The sequence below is a fragment of the Podarcis cretensis genome (assembly GCF_951804945.1).
Source record: "Podarcis cretensis genome assembly, chromosome: 14".
Taxonomy (NCBI): domain Eukaryota; kingdom Metazoa; phylum Chordata; class Lepidosauria; order Squamata; family Lacertidae; genus Podarcis; species Podarcis cretensis.
In genome coordinates this window covers 30,748,998-30,763,074 of record NC_137183.1, presented here as the reverse complement: position 1 = coordinate 30,763,074, position 14,077 = coordinate 30,748,998, and the positions used below count along the sequence as shown (strand labels likewise).

General features: G+C 51.4%; 1 protein-coding gene across 1 annotated transcript in view; it reads left to right on the top strand.

The window, feature by feature from the left end:
• USP31 (ubiquitin specific peptidase 31) overlaps positions 1-9,345 on the top strand; it is a 38,041-nt gene extending 28,696 nt beyond the window's left edge. The window contains exons 13-17 of the mRNA XM_079952748.1: positions 83-308; positions 720-878; positions 1,356-1,508; positions 2,616-6,477; positions 6,519-9,345. Coding sequence (XP_079808874.1) covers positions 83-308; positions 720-878; positions 1,356-1,508; positions 2,616-4,195 — 2,118 coding nt within the window. The 3' untranslated portion in view covers positions 4,196-6,477; positions 6,519-9,345. The remainder of the gene's footprint in view (positions 1-82; positions 309-719; positions 879-1,355; positions 1,509-2,615; positions 6,478-6,518) is intronic.
• The last annotated feature ends 4,732 nt before the right edge of the window (positions 9,346-14,077 follow it).

Here is a 14,077-nt window from a genome sequence, read left to right as displayed (position 1 = left end):
CTCTTCAATGAAGTGCTGATGTGGCGCCTCCAGCACCACACTTCTCTGTGTTGGTTGCAACCTGCATTTCCCCTTTAAACAGGAAGGAGACAGAAGGATGAAGCTTCAGAACATGGTCAGGTTCCCTCTGATTGGCCTGGACATGACGCCGCATGTGGTCAAGCGAAGCCAGAGCAGCTGGAGCCTGCCGTCTCACTGGTCCCCCTGGAGGCGCCCCTACGGCCTGGGGAGAGACCCAGAAGACTTTGTCTACGACTTGTATGCTGTGTGCAATCACCATGGCACCATGCAGGGCGGGCACTACACAGGTGACTGGGCTGCGCTGCTGGTTTGGGTTCTGCTCACTGCCATGCTGCTCCTGCCTTGCACCCTCCATGACTTGCTCTGCTGACAAGGATGTTAACAAGTGGGCAGATGGCCAATGGCTCAGAATGCCTTTGCCTGCTCAGCCGAGCCTCTCCAGCAGCCCCCCTCTCATAGTGGTGGTGCACTTCCTTAAGGGTCTTTTTACATGGTGGCCTTAGGGGGCAAAACATGCTGCCCCCCTCAGCCCTCAGCACAGTCTGGCAGTTTAATTCTTTCCTATCTTTTTGGGGTGGTGGGGTCTTACGAGAGCCATGACTGGGTGACAGAGACCCTGGCATGCTCCGGCTGCTGGCCCAGCAGGGCTCCCTCATGCTCACCTTCCCCCTAACTAACTCTGGCACCTTCTCTTGCAGCCTATTGCAAGAACTCCATCGATGGCCTGTGGTACTGCTTTGACGACAGTGAGGTTCAGCAGCTGGCTGAGAACGAGGTGTGCAAGCAGACGGCTTACATCCTCTTCTACCAGAGGCGGACAGCCATTCCCTCCTGGTCAGCCAACAGCTCTGTGGCAGGTAATGGCCTGGAGCAGCTGCTGGTTTTGTAGCTTCCACAGAAACACCAGAAGAGCCCAGCTGCAACTGGGCCAGGCCCAAGAGGGCCCACCTGTATCCCACTGTGGCCAACCAGGTGCCTTCCCTGAGAAGGGTCCACAGGCAAGAGGACACCAGGGAAATATGTCCTCTCCTGCAGCTGGAAACGGGTTCTGGTTCTGAAGGTAGCTATGGAGACTAGTAGCCATATTGGTAGCCTCATTCTCCTGCATGAATTTGTCCAATCCCCACTTTAAAGGCATCCAAGTTAGTGGCCATCTTTTTCTCCTGTGGTAGAAAATTCCATAATTTAGTTATGTGCGGTGTGAAGAAAAAGTTATTTCTCTTGTTTGTACTGAATCTCTCAACGTTCATCTTGACTAAAGGACCCCCTTGGGTTCTAGTGTTATGATGAGAGGAAAGCTTCTTGCTACCCACTTCTTCCTCCTGCTTCCACAGGCTCTACCAGCTCCTCTTTGTGTGAGCACTGGGTGAGTCGGCTCCCAGGCAGCAAGCAGCCCAGCATTGCCTCTGCGGCCTCCTCCCGGCGCACTTCCCTAGCCTCCCTCTCGGAATCAGTGGAGCTGATGGGAGAAAGGAGCGAAGATGACGGTGAGTGTGAGGGCTGCGTGCAGTTGGTGAGTGGCTCTGCCACACCTCACTTTGAATGTTGATGGCAGGGGAGCCCTTGCAGAGCACTGGGTTCCTCCTCTGCAGCTCAGCCACCCTGAGGGTCACCAGCTTTGCCCGAGGGACTGTGAAGAGGGGTGCTGAGGCAGAAAAACCAGCAGCAACAGGGGATTCCTTCCTCCAGAAAATGAGCAGAAACCAGGGAGAAAGGGATGTTGCTGGTATTTTCAGGCCATCGTCTTCACTGCCTTCGTTTCTCTCCACATCTCAGTGCCGGCATGCACTAGGTATGTCTGTTCTCTGATATCTGATGGGAGCAGGTATCCTCTTCTGAGGAGTTTCCCCTTTTCTGGCTTCTGCCCCTGGGTCATCCTTGGCCTTGCAGTGTTCTGCTAAAAGCTGGGAGAGCAGTGAGAAAGTCTTCTGCAGAATAAACAGCTTCCCAGCACCGTTCCTCAGAGGCTAGTGGGGAAGTTCCCTGTGACCTTTGTGCTAGCACATCTGTCTCCTGCCAGCAAATGAAAGAGGTGTGGACAGAATTCTTGCTTTTCTGAATTATGGATGCTGCATTGGGCCCTTGGTATTCAGTACACAGACGAGAGGAACTTACTCTAAATTGATGTTTTGCCTTCTGAGAATTGCTTTGGCTGCTGCTGCCACTCTCAGTTGTCCCCTGGCAGCAGGGTGTCCTTCAGGGGAGGGTCTCCTGATTTCTCAGCCCATGAAAGAGCTTTGATAGGTGGGCAAGGAAGTTACCATGTTGGCACAGTTTCCAGAGCGGGAGGAGTGTGTTTGTGTGTGTGTGTTTCATTTGTTTTAAAATGTGCGCTCTGCTATTCACTGCACCTGGGTTGCAAAGCAGCTTGTGACAAAACACAGTATGCAAATTAAAACATCGGAGAATGAAATGTGCCCCCGAAACAAACACATTGTAGCTTCTTCGTAGCCACACAAACTCAACGTATGAAAGCAATTATAAAAGCGCGGTGTGTGTGTCAGTGAAATGCGTTTTAGGATGGCTTCCTTGCTTGTGCATGTGTCAATGCTCTGTTTGTGTATTTGGGTATCATGTTCCTCTGTGCTCCACAGGTGGCTTTTCCACCCGCCCCTTTGTGAGGAGTGTCCAGCGGCAGAGCCTGTCTTCCAGGTCCTCTGTGACCAGCCCCTTGGCCGTGAGCGAGAACGGGATCCGCCCCTCGTGGTCGCTGTCGGCGAAGCTGCAGATGCGCTCCAGCTCGCCTTCCCGTTTCTCTGGGGACTCTCCGGTTCACAGCTCGGCTTCCACCCTTGAGAGGATTGGGGAGTCTGCGGATGACAAAGCCTCCACCTCATGCTTTAGCAGCCTGAGGAGTCTCTCTGGAAGCCACATTGAGTCCAGCGAGAGCAGCGGCCGGCAGGAGCACCCCACGGCAGGCAGAGCTCCCCTGGCAGTCATGGAGGGCGTCTTCAGAGATGAAGTGCCCGGGCGAAAGCCAGGCTCGAGCGCGGACTCCTACAGCAAGACTCTGTCGCAGGCAGACAGGAACTGCCCCGCCCTGGATCCTTTCGATAACAACAACCAGATCGCTTTTGTTGACCAGAGTGATTCTGTTGAGAGCTCTCCAGTCAAGGAGGGGAGAAGCTTCAGTGGAATGTCCAAGGCAGACAGCAGCCCCCAAAAGGCAGCCCACCCCAAGGACACATTGGAGTCAGACAAAAGCTCCAGGAAAGGCAGGACAGATCCCCCAGTGTCCTGCCAGCCGGCAGCCCTGCTCCTTCCCTCCAAGAGTTTGCCGAAGGGGTCCCGGACCAGGAGCAAGCTGAACTCTGGCCGGGCTAGTGGGCGGCACGGCTCTCCTGCCCCCTCTGGGCAGGGCAGGAAGGAGGCTGGCTCAAAGGGCCAAGAGGCTGCCAGTAACACCTCTACTGAGCATCAGAAGCAAAAACCTGCTTCCTCCTCTTCCTCCACCGCGACAAGAAGAAACTCCTCGGGGTCGTCTGTGCGGGGGCACAACACCCCCACGAGCAAAAACAGGACTTCGGAGCACAACCTCAGCAGGGAGGGCTCCAAGCTCAGCCTCAGCTCAGACAAGGCTGGCGTTACCACCGGTTCGCGGACGGGCTCCCCGCGGATCAGCCAGTCACGGAGCGAGGGCAGGAGGCCGGACAGCAAGCACGTGCGCAGCTCCTCCATGGCCAGTCTCCGTTCGCCCACCACAGGCGCCCCCCGTGCCAGCCTGAGGAGGGACAGCAAGTCGGAAGAAAAGGGGCTTTCTTTCTTCAAGTCTGCCCTGCGCCAGAAGGAAAGCCGGAGGTCGGCCGACCTAGGCAAGACCACCATGCTGTCGAAAAAGATGGCGAGCAGCTCCTCCAAAGCTGCCAGCAAGAACTTGCTTGAGGAGAAGCTGGAGAAGAGTGGTGGTGGTGGTGGTGGCGGCAGCAGCGGCAGCCCCTCCCAGCCTCCGAATGCCCTTCCCCCTAACGCCACCCCGGCTTCTGCAAAAGACAACCCCTCTCCTGCCAAACACTCGCTGCTCACGAACCGCAAATCCAAGTCTTCCCAGCTGGAGGCCAACCCCCCGCAGTCGCCCAGCAGTGGCAAGCAGGCAGCCGACAAGGCCTTGCGCAAACTTCCTCCCAGCATGCCCTCCTCTGCACGGCCGCCGCCAGCCTCTTCGAAATCTCAGTGATTGGCTGCTGCTGCTGCTACTGCTGTTGCTGCTGCTCCTCCTCTTGCAATCCAATTGGGTTGGTTTCCTCCTTTGCTTCTTTTTGTTCATGTGCCTAACGTGTTTGAAGAAAACTTGACTACTGTTCAAGCGCCTTTCGACTCCGCCATCGTACCAAATAACTACAGGCTGCCGCTGGTATTTTGTAGCGGGCTTGTGGGGAGGAGGGGGGGTGCGCGCCAAAGGACATTGTCATCATCTTCTCTCTTCCCTCTGCCTCAACCCCACAGCAGAACTGCAGTCTGCACAGAAGCCTTCTTGGGGAGCCTTACCACTTTTCTCTCTGAAGAGGGACTCTGGATTATGTCAATGGCCAGCTGTGTCCATGTTGCAATGCTACCGCTTCTGTCCCTTGCAGTGTGTGTGTGTCACTGAGCAGGCTGTAGCCTTGCTCTGTGAGCTGCAAAGGGAAACCGTGAAAAGCAAGACGATCATCCTGTTCTGCTGTGTGCCCCTCCTCCCCAGGCCATGTCTCCTCCCCCGCCTTCTGCCCCCCCCAGCACCCCATTTCCCAAGCTTCTTAAAGGGCAATATTTCAACGCTAATGTTATTTCTCAGGTAAGCGCTCAGCCAGTACTGGAGGGAACAGAAGATTCTGGAGGGAAAGGTGCATTCTCTCTCATAGAGGGGTGTATGTGTGTACGTCAGAGAAGTCTGCTTTTAAGTGTGTCTGTCTGTTTCTGATTTTTTTTTTTCCATTCCAGCAGATTTCTGTATGTTTGGAATTTTCGTTTTTTTAAAAAAGTCTGTCCTGCTTGACTCTCTTATCTGTTCAGAGGTGTCTTCTCAAAAGAGGGAGGGACCAGTTGGCAGCCTGGAAATCAGCAGGTTGGGCCTGGAACTTCTGCTGAGTGGAAGGGGGTGGTTCATGGAATTGTAGAATTGGAATGGACCCAAAGGGTCTTCTAGTCTGACCTCCTGCCCTGCAGCAATCGCCGCATCACAGGTTAGGTGGAAGGAGGTTGTGTGTGATGAGCATATTCTGTAGTCCACATGGAAGAATGCTTGACTGCACACACACACACACATACACACACACACACACATTCTTTTTATGGAGCTGTGGATCAGTTGTTGCTACAGTCCATGCTAGAGGGAGGACGCATTTAAGCTTTTGTAAGTCCTAGCTGGAACTAGGCTCCTGCTGCCCTTCCTCAAATCCTTTGGTCCTCATTCTTCTTGCTCCTCATCTGCCATGTGGCTTTGGCAATGAATGGCCACTCTGAAGCCTTGGGAGGGGGACACCTTTGTGCCTCACTGTTAGGCAAGCTGTACAATGACTCCCTCCATGCACTCTTCCCTCCCTCCCTCGGCTCATTGCTCTTGTTCCCATGATCTTTCAGTGGATTTTGAGCTTGCAGTGCCCAGCTGCTTGTTGCCATTTCTTTCGGCACAGGTGTGGGGAACCTTTGGCTTTCCAGATTATGCTGAGCTGCAACTCCCTTCAGCCCCTGGCAAGTATGACTGAACAGCTGGGGTGATGGAAGTTTTAGTTCAGCCGTTTCTGAAGGCCCAGAGGTTCCCCACATCTGCTTCAGCCCCTGAGTTGGCAGCCTGCTTGCCTCCTGCAGCCTTCGGCTTGAGCAGGGAACTTTGCAGAGGCGTCGCTGACAAGCTGTGCCTTTTGTCTTTTTTAATGCTGGGCGGCAGATGGGTTCCTTCCCTTGGCCATGTCATCTTACTGAGGCATGAAGCCTCTGCCTGTTTGAAGGTTTAGTTAACAAGACTTCAGCCCCTGAATGCAGCAGCTCCTTCCATGGTTTATTATTCCCTGTGCACTGCCTTGGGCTGGTCTTTGTTCAGCTGGAACTGACACTGCCATGGCCCTAAGTGGTAGATCCCACTGCACAGCCAGGTTATCATCTCCTCCTCCTCACCTAGGAACAAGGGATCTTGGGTCTTTGGGTCTGCTTCTGAGTGCCACAGGCAGCCTTGAAAGGTGGCAGGCGAGGCATTCGTCTTATACCTGGGTTGTGTTTCCAGTTGCTGAGCTGTGAACAGGTAGGCTGCAGCCCCATGGGAACTGACACCTGGCAAAACCCCTCCTCACACTGCCTGCAGTTTGGCTGCTATGGGGCAACAACACATCTCCTTCCCCCCATCCCCACCCCTTGTGCCCACCTGTAGGTTAAAACAGGAGCTTTTGTGTGCTCAGCTCTTAGGTTGGCAAGCTCACCCCCTTTGCTTTTAGATGTTCCTCTTTCTCAAGTAGTGAGGCACTACAGTTAGAAGAAAAATGTCTGGTTCCTGGAGAAAGGACTGTCTGGGGGGGGGGTGACCTCAGTATGTCCCATGAAACATGATGAGAGATCCATGGGCACAGGATGCCTTAGGCCAGCCTTGATGAATCTGGTGCTGCTGCTGGGATATGAACCTTGACCCCTTCTCCTGCCCCACTGGCAGTGTGTGTGTTGAGTGGTACGTGTGGGGGGTGAGCGATTGCTTTCCTTGCCCTTCTTTTGTCAAAGGGACCTTGCTAAGCTTTGTGGAGGTGTGGTTTCCTTTTTGTTCCTTTGGCCTGGGCCACTTCCTTGTGTTGGACTGGTTGCCAGTTTTTCATTGGCCAGCAGATCTCCCCTCATTTAGGAAGAGATGCAACCCTCTGGTCTTCAGCAGACTTCTAGGCCCTTAGCGCTGTCTCTTCTTTTTAAAGAAAGGACACAATTTCATCTCCCTTCAGACAAGTTGGTTTAGATCCAGGAGGACCGTGGGATTAAATTTAGGCCTCTCCTGACATGCAGCTCTGCAATTCTCTTTGGGAGTAGGGGTTGGTGGAGTAACTAATTCAAGGCTCCTCTGAATAGGGAGGAAATTGAGCCGCCCTCCCTGGCTCCCCTGCACACCCAACTCCATTCAAATGGCCCGAAAGCCTGTTTCTTCCTAATTCCATGAATGACACCTAGTCACCCTTCTAGTTGCGGGAAGGTTGAGTTCTGCATCTCGGAAGGTTTCCCATCCTTTGGGGCTAGATTTTTGGAGAGTGTTTATAATTAGTATGCACATTCTAAGCACATATCCAAGGGATTGTATTATAGAGGCACCTTGGACTTCATGTTGCTTGTACTCGGTGGGCGAGATGGTGCCAACAGCCACTCTTTGTAGCCATGGCAAAGCACCTCACTTTTCGCTTCTGTCTTTTCAGATGTATCTATGGCTCAATGCGACTGAGTCGGACTAATCATTTTAGGTAGAGAGTGAACCTCCATGTTCCAGACACATTTAACCTAGTTTTGTAGGCTCTTCTCTGCTTGGCAGTGCTGAATTTCTTTAGCATGGTTGACCACTTATCTCTCTTGCCCCCACTCCCCAAAAAGCCCACAATGAAGGTAACATGCATGGCCCTTCCCTTTGCGCCCCCCCGCTCACGCATGACCATGTTAACTATGCAAGCAGCTAAAGCTAAGCTAAACCAGGCTGCCCCTGTCACTGCTGCTGCCCAACTGATGCCCACCTAAGCTTGGACTGGAGTTCTCAACCCACCCCTGGAGCAGCCCGAGGGCCAAAGGGTCCCAGTTTCTGGCACCCACAACCCTCTCCTTCGTACAGCTCTTTTGTTTACTGATGTTTTTGGGGAGGGGGTACGGAAGCTACCGTGGAGTATTTAAAAGGTTGCAGGTGATTTCTCCCTGTTCTTTCTGAGGGTGCATTTTTGTTTCCAGACATGAGCAACCTGCTGTTTTCAAAGGGGCTCCCAGCCATTTGAGGGATGCTGCTAGCAGCTGGCAACCTCTTTAAGGAGCAGATATCTGTGATGGCAGAAGGGCTCCTTCCCCACCATAACACAGCTTCTCTGGAGCCAGCTTTTTGGGGGTGTGAGTGGTGGCAAAGCAGGACTCTCCAGTCCCCTTAGTTTTGTTTTGGTGCAAGGAAGAGCTGGCTGCAGAGCTGGGAAGGTGTTAGAGGAACCTCCTCTGGTTTCTGGGAAGGAGGTCCCAGGGAGCTTTGTTGCAAAGAGAGGCGTTGCTCCTTAAATCGGCACCACCCACAGCTCCCAGGCAGCTCCTGCACGGGAGGAGGAAGGGGAGCAAGGGAAAGAGGAGGAGGTTTTTCCACCATTCTGGAAGCTCTCATCAGCAGTCAAGGAAGCGTTTTTGTTTTGAAATGCCAGTTCAAATCATGTTAAGGGCAATCCTCTTTTTGGCTTTGCTGTCATTTGCCTGTTAATCCGCAGCAACTTGTCAGGGGTCCAACATTATCTGCAGAAGCAACTGAAATTTAGTTCTAATCTGCGGTGAGATGGAAGTACTACATGGCTTTCCTTAATTATTAAAAAAAAGTAAAAAAAACAAACAAATAACAAACCAAAAATCCATTAGCATACAGGGGGTTGGATTTGACAGAATGAAGGATGAAATGTAAATTCCAACACCCACTTTTTTTCCTTTTTACAAGCATTAAGCCAACCTGATTTGAATGCTGGGTGCTGAAATGGTTTGATTGGGCCCAAAATGAATTCTCTGCAACACAGCATGTGGGGGCTGGTTGCAAGAGGCAATTTGGAAAGTCTTCCCTCTTGCCTTTTCTAACTTCTTTTATTATTATTATTATTAAACTAAATGTGGCACTTGCTGCATTTGCATCCTGGGTCCCCAGAACTGGAAGTGGTATCCAGAGAATTCATTTCCTCGGCTGCTGCTCACCAGTCGTGCCTCGTCTCACCTTTGGCTAAAACTGAGTCTTCAGTGCCATTCCAAAAACTGTGAGCCTCAAACACTGGACACGCTTTCCTATCTGACAGCTGGAGTTGCATGTTACATCACAGGATGCTTCCTTCCTCCTCTCTCTCTCTCTTTCTCTCTCACCCCCTTATTCCTATCAAGAATTTCTAAGTTTTTTTTAAAAACTGTACAGTACTCTGGGAGGGAGGCTGTGTCTCTTCTTGGGGTGGAACCATTACTATGTACCATAAGAGGGTTTTAACTTATTTGACGGCAAGTGCATGAGACTGTGTCAATGCCTTTTATTTATTTGTATGCACTTTTAATATGCAGAATTTATATTTTTATGTTTTAAAAAATCATTTCCTGTCAGGAAGAAGAGTTTGGATACAAGGTATTGGATGATTTAAAAAGTGGGAAAATGTAATAAAGTACAATAAATTTATTACAGGGCATTGCCTGAATGTGTTTTTTTCTCCACCAGATTTTGTAGCACCTTCTCTCTGAGCAGAGCAGGCTGCCAAATCAGACCACTGGCCCATCTGGTCTGCACTGATGGGTAACAGTGGCTCTCCAGGGTTTCAGGCTGGGTATCACTGGAGACACAAGGGACTGAGACTGCTGGGATGTCGTGAATGCAGAGGAGTGGTGGGAGGCACTGTGCGTGTTATATTGGGTGTGTGTGGCCAAAGTGGGTGGGGAGACATGTTGGTAAACACTTTTAACAATCACACCATTTCTATGGTTCTCTTAAGCCTGAGCCTCTTCCTTGCCACCAGATGGCGCTCATGCCTTTGTGCCACCACTAGAGATGGAGAGATGATTCTCCTAAGTGTTGGCTGGCTAGCTGGCTGTCTACTAGGCCAGGAATTGTACACTGAGCCAGAGCTGGCTGTAGCTGATGGGAATCAAAGTCCAACAACAAATGGAGAGCCACAGTTTAGGACGAGTTGAGGGAATAATGCAAGAAGAAAAGAGGTCTGAGTGGGGCTCACTTGCCTGCCAATAGAAGGAGCTGCCAACTGGTGCATCCACTCATAGAATCATAGAGCTGAAAGGGTCACCTAATCGAACCCCCTGCAGTGCAGGAATCACAGCTAACAAATCCCTGACTCGTAGCTTTCCAAGCATCTTCCCAAAAGAGACCTTTCCTGGTGTTCCAGGCTTATGCAGTGTGGGATGGGGCTGGGTATTATTTATTTCTTTTTTTTAGATTTATATTACACCTTTTTCTTCAAGGAGCTCAAGGTGGCATACATTTTATCCTTGCAGCAACCCTGTGAGGTAGACTGCAAAGTGACTGGCTTTCAAGGTCACCCAGAGAGCTTCATGGCCAAGTGGAGATTCAAACCCTGGTATCCCAGGTCCCACGTCCAACACCCTTGACTGCTGCACCACACAGGCATGCAGTGGAGCCCATGCAAAGCATAGCACCCACCCACAGTGGGCAAGAACAAAGCTATGGCCAAACTTGTTATGGGACACACTTTCTTTTCTAAGCTCAGTGAGTTCTGCAGTGCTTTTAAAGGTAAAGGTAAAGGGACCCCTCACCATTAGGTCCAGTCCTGGCCGACTGGGGTTGTGGCACGCATCTCGATTCATTTGCCGAGGGAGCCAGTTTACATGTGGCCAGCATGACTAAGCCGCTTCTGGCGAACCAGAGCAGCGCACAGAAATGCCGTTTACCTTCCCGCCGGTGTGGTACCTATTTATCTACTTGCACTTTGACGTGCTTTCGAACTGCTAGGTTGGCAGGAGCAGGGACCGAGCAACGGGAGCTCACCCCATCATGGGGATTTGAACTGCCGACCTTCTGATTGGCAAACCCCAGGCTCTGTGGTTTAACCCACAGTGCCACCTGCGTCCCTTGCAATGCTTTTATCCCACCCCAAAAATCTACCGACAGCAGTTTCCTCCTCGTGGTGCCCTGTGCAAGCCCAGCAAACATCTGGAGGGCACCAGATTGCTGAAGGCCGTCTTGCAGGTTTCATAGATGGTCCCAAGGGCCCACCGTTGTTTGAATCTGTATCCAGCCTTGTGATGGTAGTGAATGAACAATTTCTGTGCTGGCTTCTGAGTCAAGCCAGGAGTGAAGGCAAGGCAAGTGAAGGGGTGGCTTTAGGGCAGTGAAGTGGGAGAATAATCTAAGCTGTGAGATGCTGTCTGCTTGGAATGAACAGAAGATGTGGCTGTATTGCTCTGGCCCATCTTTTGATTTCAACCAGAAGGAGCATTGAGGGTGACTGTGCTGCATATTAATTAGGGGAGAAAAAGAGGGTGCCATGTTATTTCTTTACTGCTGTTACATAGGCCAAGGTACAAATGTTACATTAAGGATGATGCTGATGTGTTCTGGTGCCCAGGGCAGGAAATTAACATGGCATCCTCTTCTCCAGGTATATGATTAATATAGAGCACAGACCCCACCCCCGTCCCCCCTCCGCTGACCCATTGGCCATCGCAGTGGGTGACGGCGGGCAGTTTCCTCTCTCCTGAAAAGGACATAGAGCTAAAGAGGGAAGTTGGAAGAGTGGCCCTCCTTCCCGTTTCCTCTTTCAACCCCTTTGGTTTTTCAAGGCTCAAATTACTTTTACTGGATCTGAACTCTTGGAAAAGCAAAATGTGCAGACTTTCTGTCTTAGAAACAGAACTGTAGAGCTAGAAAGGACTCGCTCAACCCCCAGCAGTGCAGGAATCGCGGCTAAGAATCCCTGGCAGATGGCCATCCAACCTCTGTTTAAAAACCTCTTCCTGATGCTTAGTTGGGATCTCCTTTCCTGTCATTTGAATCCATGGGATTGGCTCCATGTGGAGCAGCAGAAAAGAAGCTTTGTCGCCATCCTCCATGTGGCAGCCCTTCAGATATCTGAAGGTGGCTACCACCTCACCTCTTTCTCAAGCTAAACACCCCCAGCTCCCTCAACCATTCCTCATAAGGCTTGGTTTCCAGACCCTTAATCATCTTGGTCACCCTCCTCTGCACACATTTCAGCTTGTCAATATCCTCCTTAAACTATGATGCCTAGAGCTGAATACAAGTCTCTTGGAGTGGGGCAGGGAGACAAGAAGTGACCAGAGGGGGTGACTCCCGCGGGACTCAATCAGAAACCCCAAAGAGCCCCCAGAGGTTGGCACCTCCTGCCATGCACATATACATTTCCAGAGTTGGCATTTGGACTAAGCTGGCCGCCGTCTGCTGCCGCTTGCCCCTTCCCTTCACCTTGGCTGCAGCCACAGAGCGGGGCAAACCTCTTCCTGTTTTGATTTCATTTCCAAGCTCATAATTATTTTATGCCACATATGGAAATTGTCGGGACAGATGTCACATTAAAGTGCAAGGCCATCATTTATTTATAAGTGATTGGGTTATAGCTATATTAATACTGCCTGGGGCAATGCCAAATTAGAGCTAATATAGTTTTATTGTTTATTATATTGGCCAATATTTTTCCAATTCTGGTAGGGTCTTTTTTTTTATAGCTTCTTATTGGATCAGGAGCTGCTGGAAGGAGAGGCGGCAGGGCGGCAGAGGGTGTGGGGAGAGAGTCCCATGTGAGCAATGGAGACCCTGGATCTTTCTTCCTGGTTGCATTGACTCCTGGACTGGCATTGGTTCTCAGAGGAAGGGGGAGGAGTGTGTGTTTGTGTGGCAGATGTGGGGTGGGGAGGATCAAATCTAGGTCATCGGAGGAGGTTAAGAGCCTGGAGGCAGCTGGGTGGGCAAGCTACTGCAGGCTCCAGCAGTTCGGGGAGCATTGCTGTCAAATAACATGAAGTCTTGGGGGGGGTGTGTGTGTGTGTGTGTGTGTGTGTGTGTGTGATATATCCTTAGAGCAGAGGGTTGCTGGCATCAGGAGAGCTTTGGTTCTCTGTATGCTGTATGACTGCTGTACAGTGGTACCTCGGGTTAAGAACTTAATTCGTTCTGGAGGTCCGTTCTTAACCTGAAACTGTTCTTAACCTGAGGTACCACTTTAGCTAATGGGGTCTCCCACTGCCGTCAAGCCACCGCTGCGCGATTTCTGTTCTCATCCTGAAGCAAAGTTCTTAACCCAGGGTAATATCTCTGGGTTAGCAGAGTCTGTAACCTGAAGCGTCTGTAACCCGAGGTACCACTGTATAACCCTGCTCTTCCTTTGTCTCTGGGGTGGTTTCCAGGACTAGATTAGAACCGTCTTCACCCTCTGGGTGCCCTCCAAATTCCTTTATCTGTTTATTTATTGCATTTACACCCCACCTTTCCCTCCAAGGAGCTCAATGTAGTAAACATGGCTCTCCTTTAATTCCCACAACAACCCTGTGAGGTAGGTTTGGCTGAGAGGCAGTGACTGGCCCAAGGCCAACCAGGAAGCTTTGTGGCTGAGTGGGGGATTCGAACCTTGGTCTCTCTCAAGTTCTTGTTGAACACTCCCATCAGCCGCCAGCCCCAGGGGTCCAGGAGAAGTCTGGAGGGCAGCCTGTTGACAGAGGCTGTCTTTAGGAGCAAAATTCTTGAGAGTCTTCTCTCTCCTTTTTCCCGTGGGGGCGGCGGGAGGTCCAAAGTTCATGGCAGCAGCTATATTGAGATGTTGCTGACCACCACCAGCCCCCCCCCCCCCGGGGAGAACTCCTTGCCTCTGGCCCTGCAGCAGCCTTTTATAGCGCCTCCTCTCACCCCATAACTGTTGTTTCCTGAGAGATTAATGGAGGCCCCCAACTATTGATCAAACTGGCCTTTGGGGGTTCCCTGCACAGCAAACCTCTCCAGGAAGCATGTCCACCCTTGGGTGCTGCGTGAGTCGCTCATTGATGGCCATACATGTGTGAAAAAGCCACCTGAGGACTTCCAGGGGGTGCTGCAACCTCTCCCCACTTCCGTTCCTGCAAACAGCCTTACCTGTTTACCTGAGCTCACCTTTTCCTTCTCTCCCAGAGAGAGGGATGCTTTGTGCTCTAGTGTAGGGAGATGCTAGCCCTGTCGCTGGCTTCGGTGGCACTCTGTGTGCTCTCCTACCACCCTCCTGTGGTGCCTCTGTGTTGTTTGTGTTTGTGATTGAGTACACCCAGCCTGAAGGGCAGAGACTTCCCATAATTTATCCCCTGTTTAAGTGCTGTCACTTGCACCCCTAGTCTCTTAAATCCTGGCCTAATTAGCATCTCTCTCTTCCCCTTTCTCAGCACTTTCTCCCTCTGCTGGGTATCGATC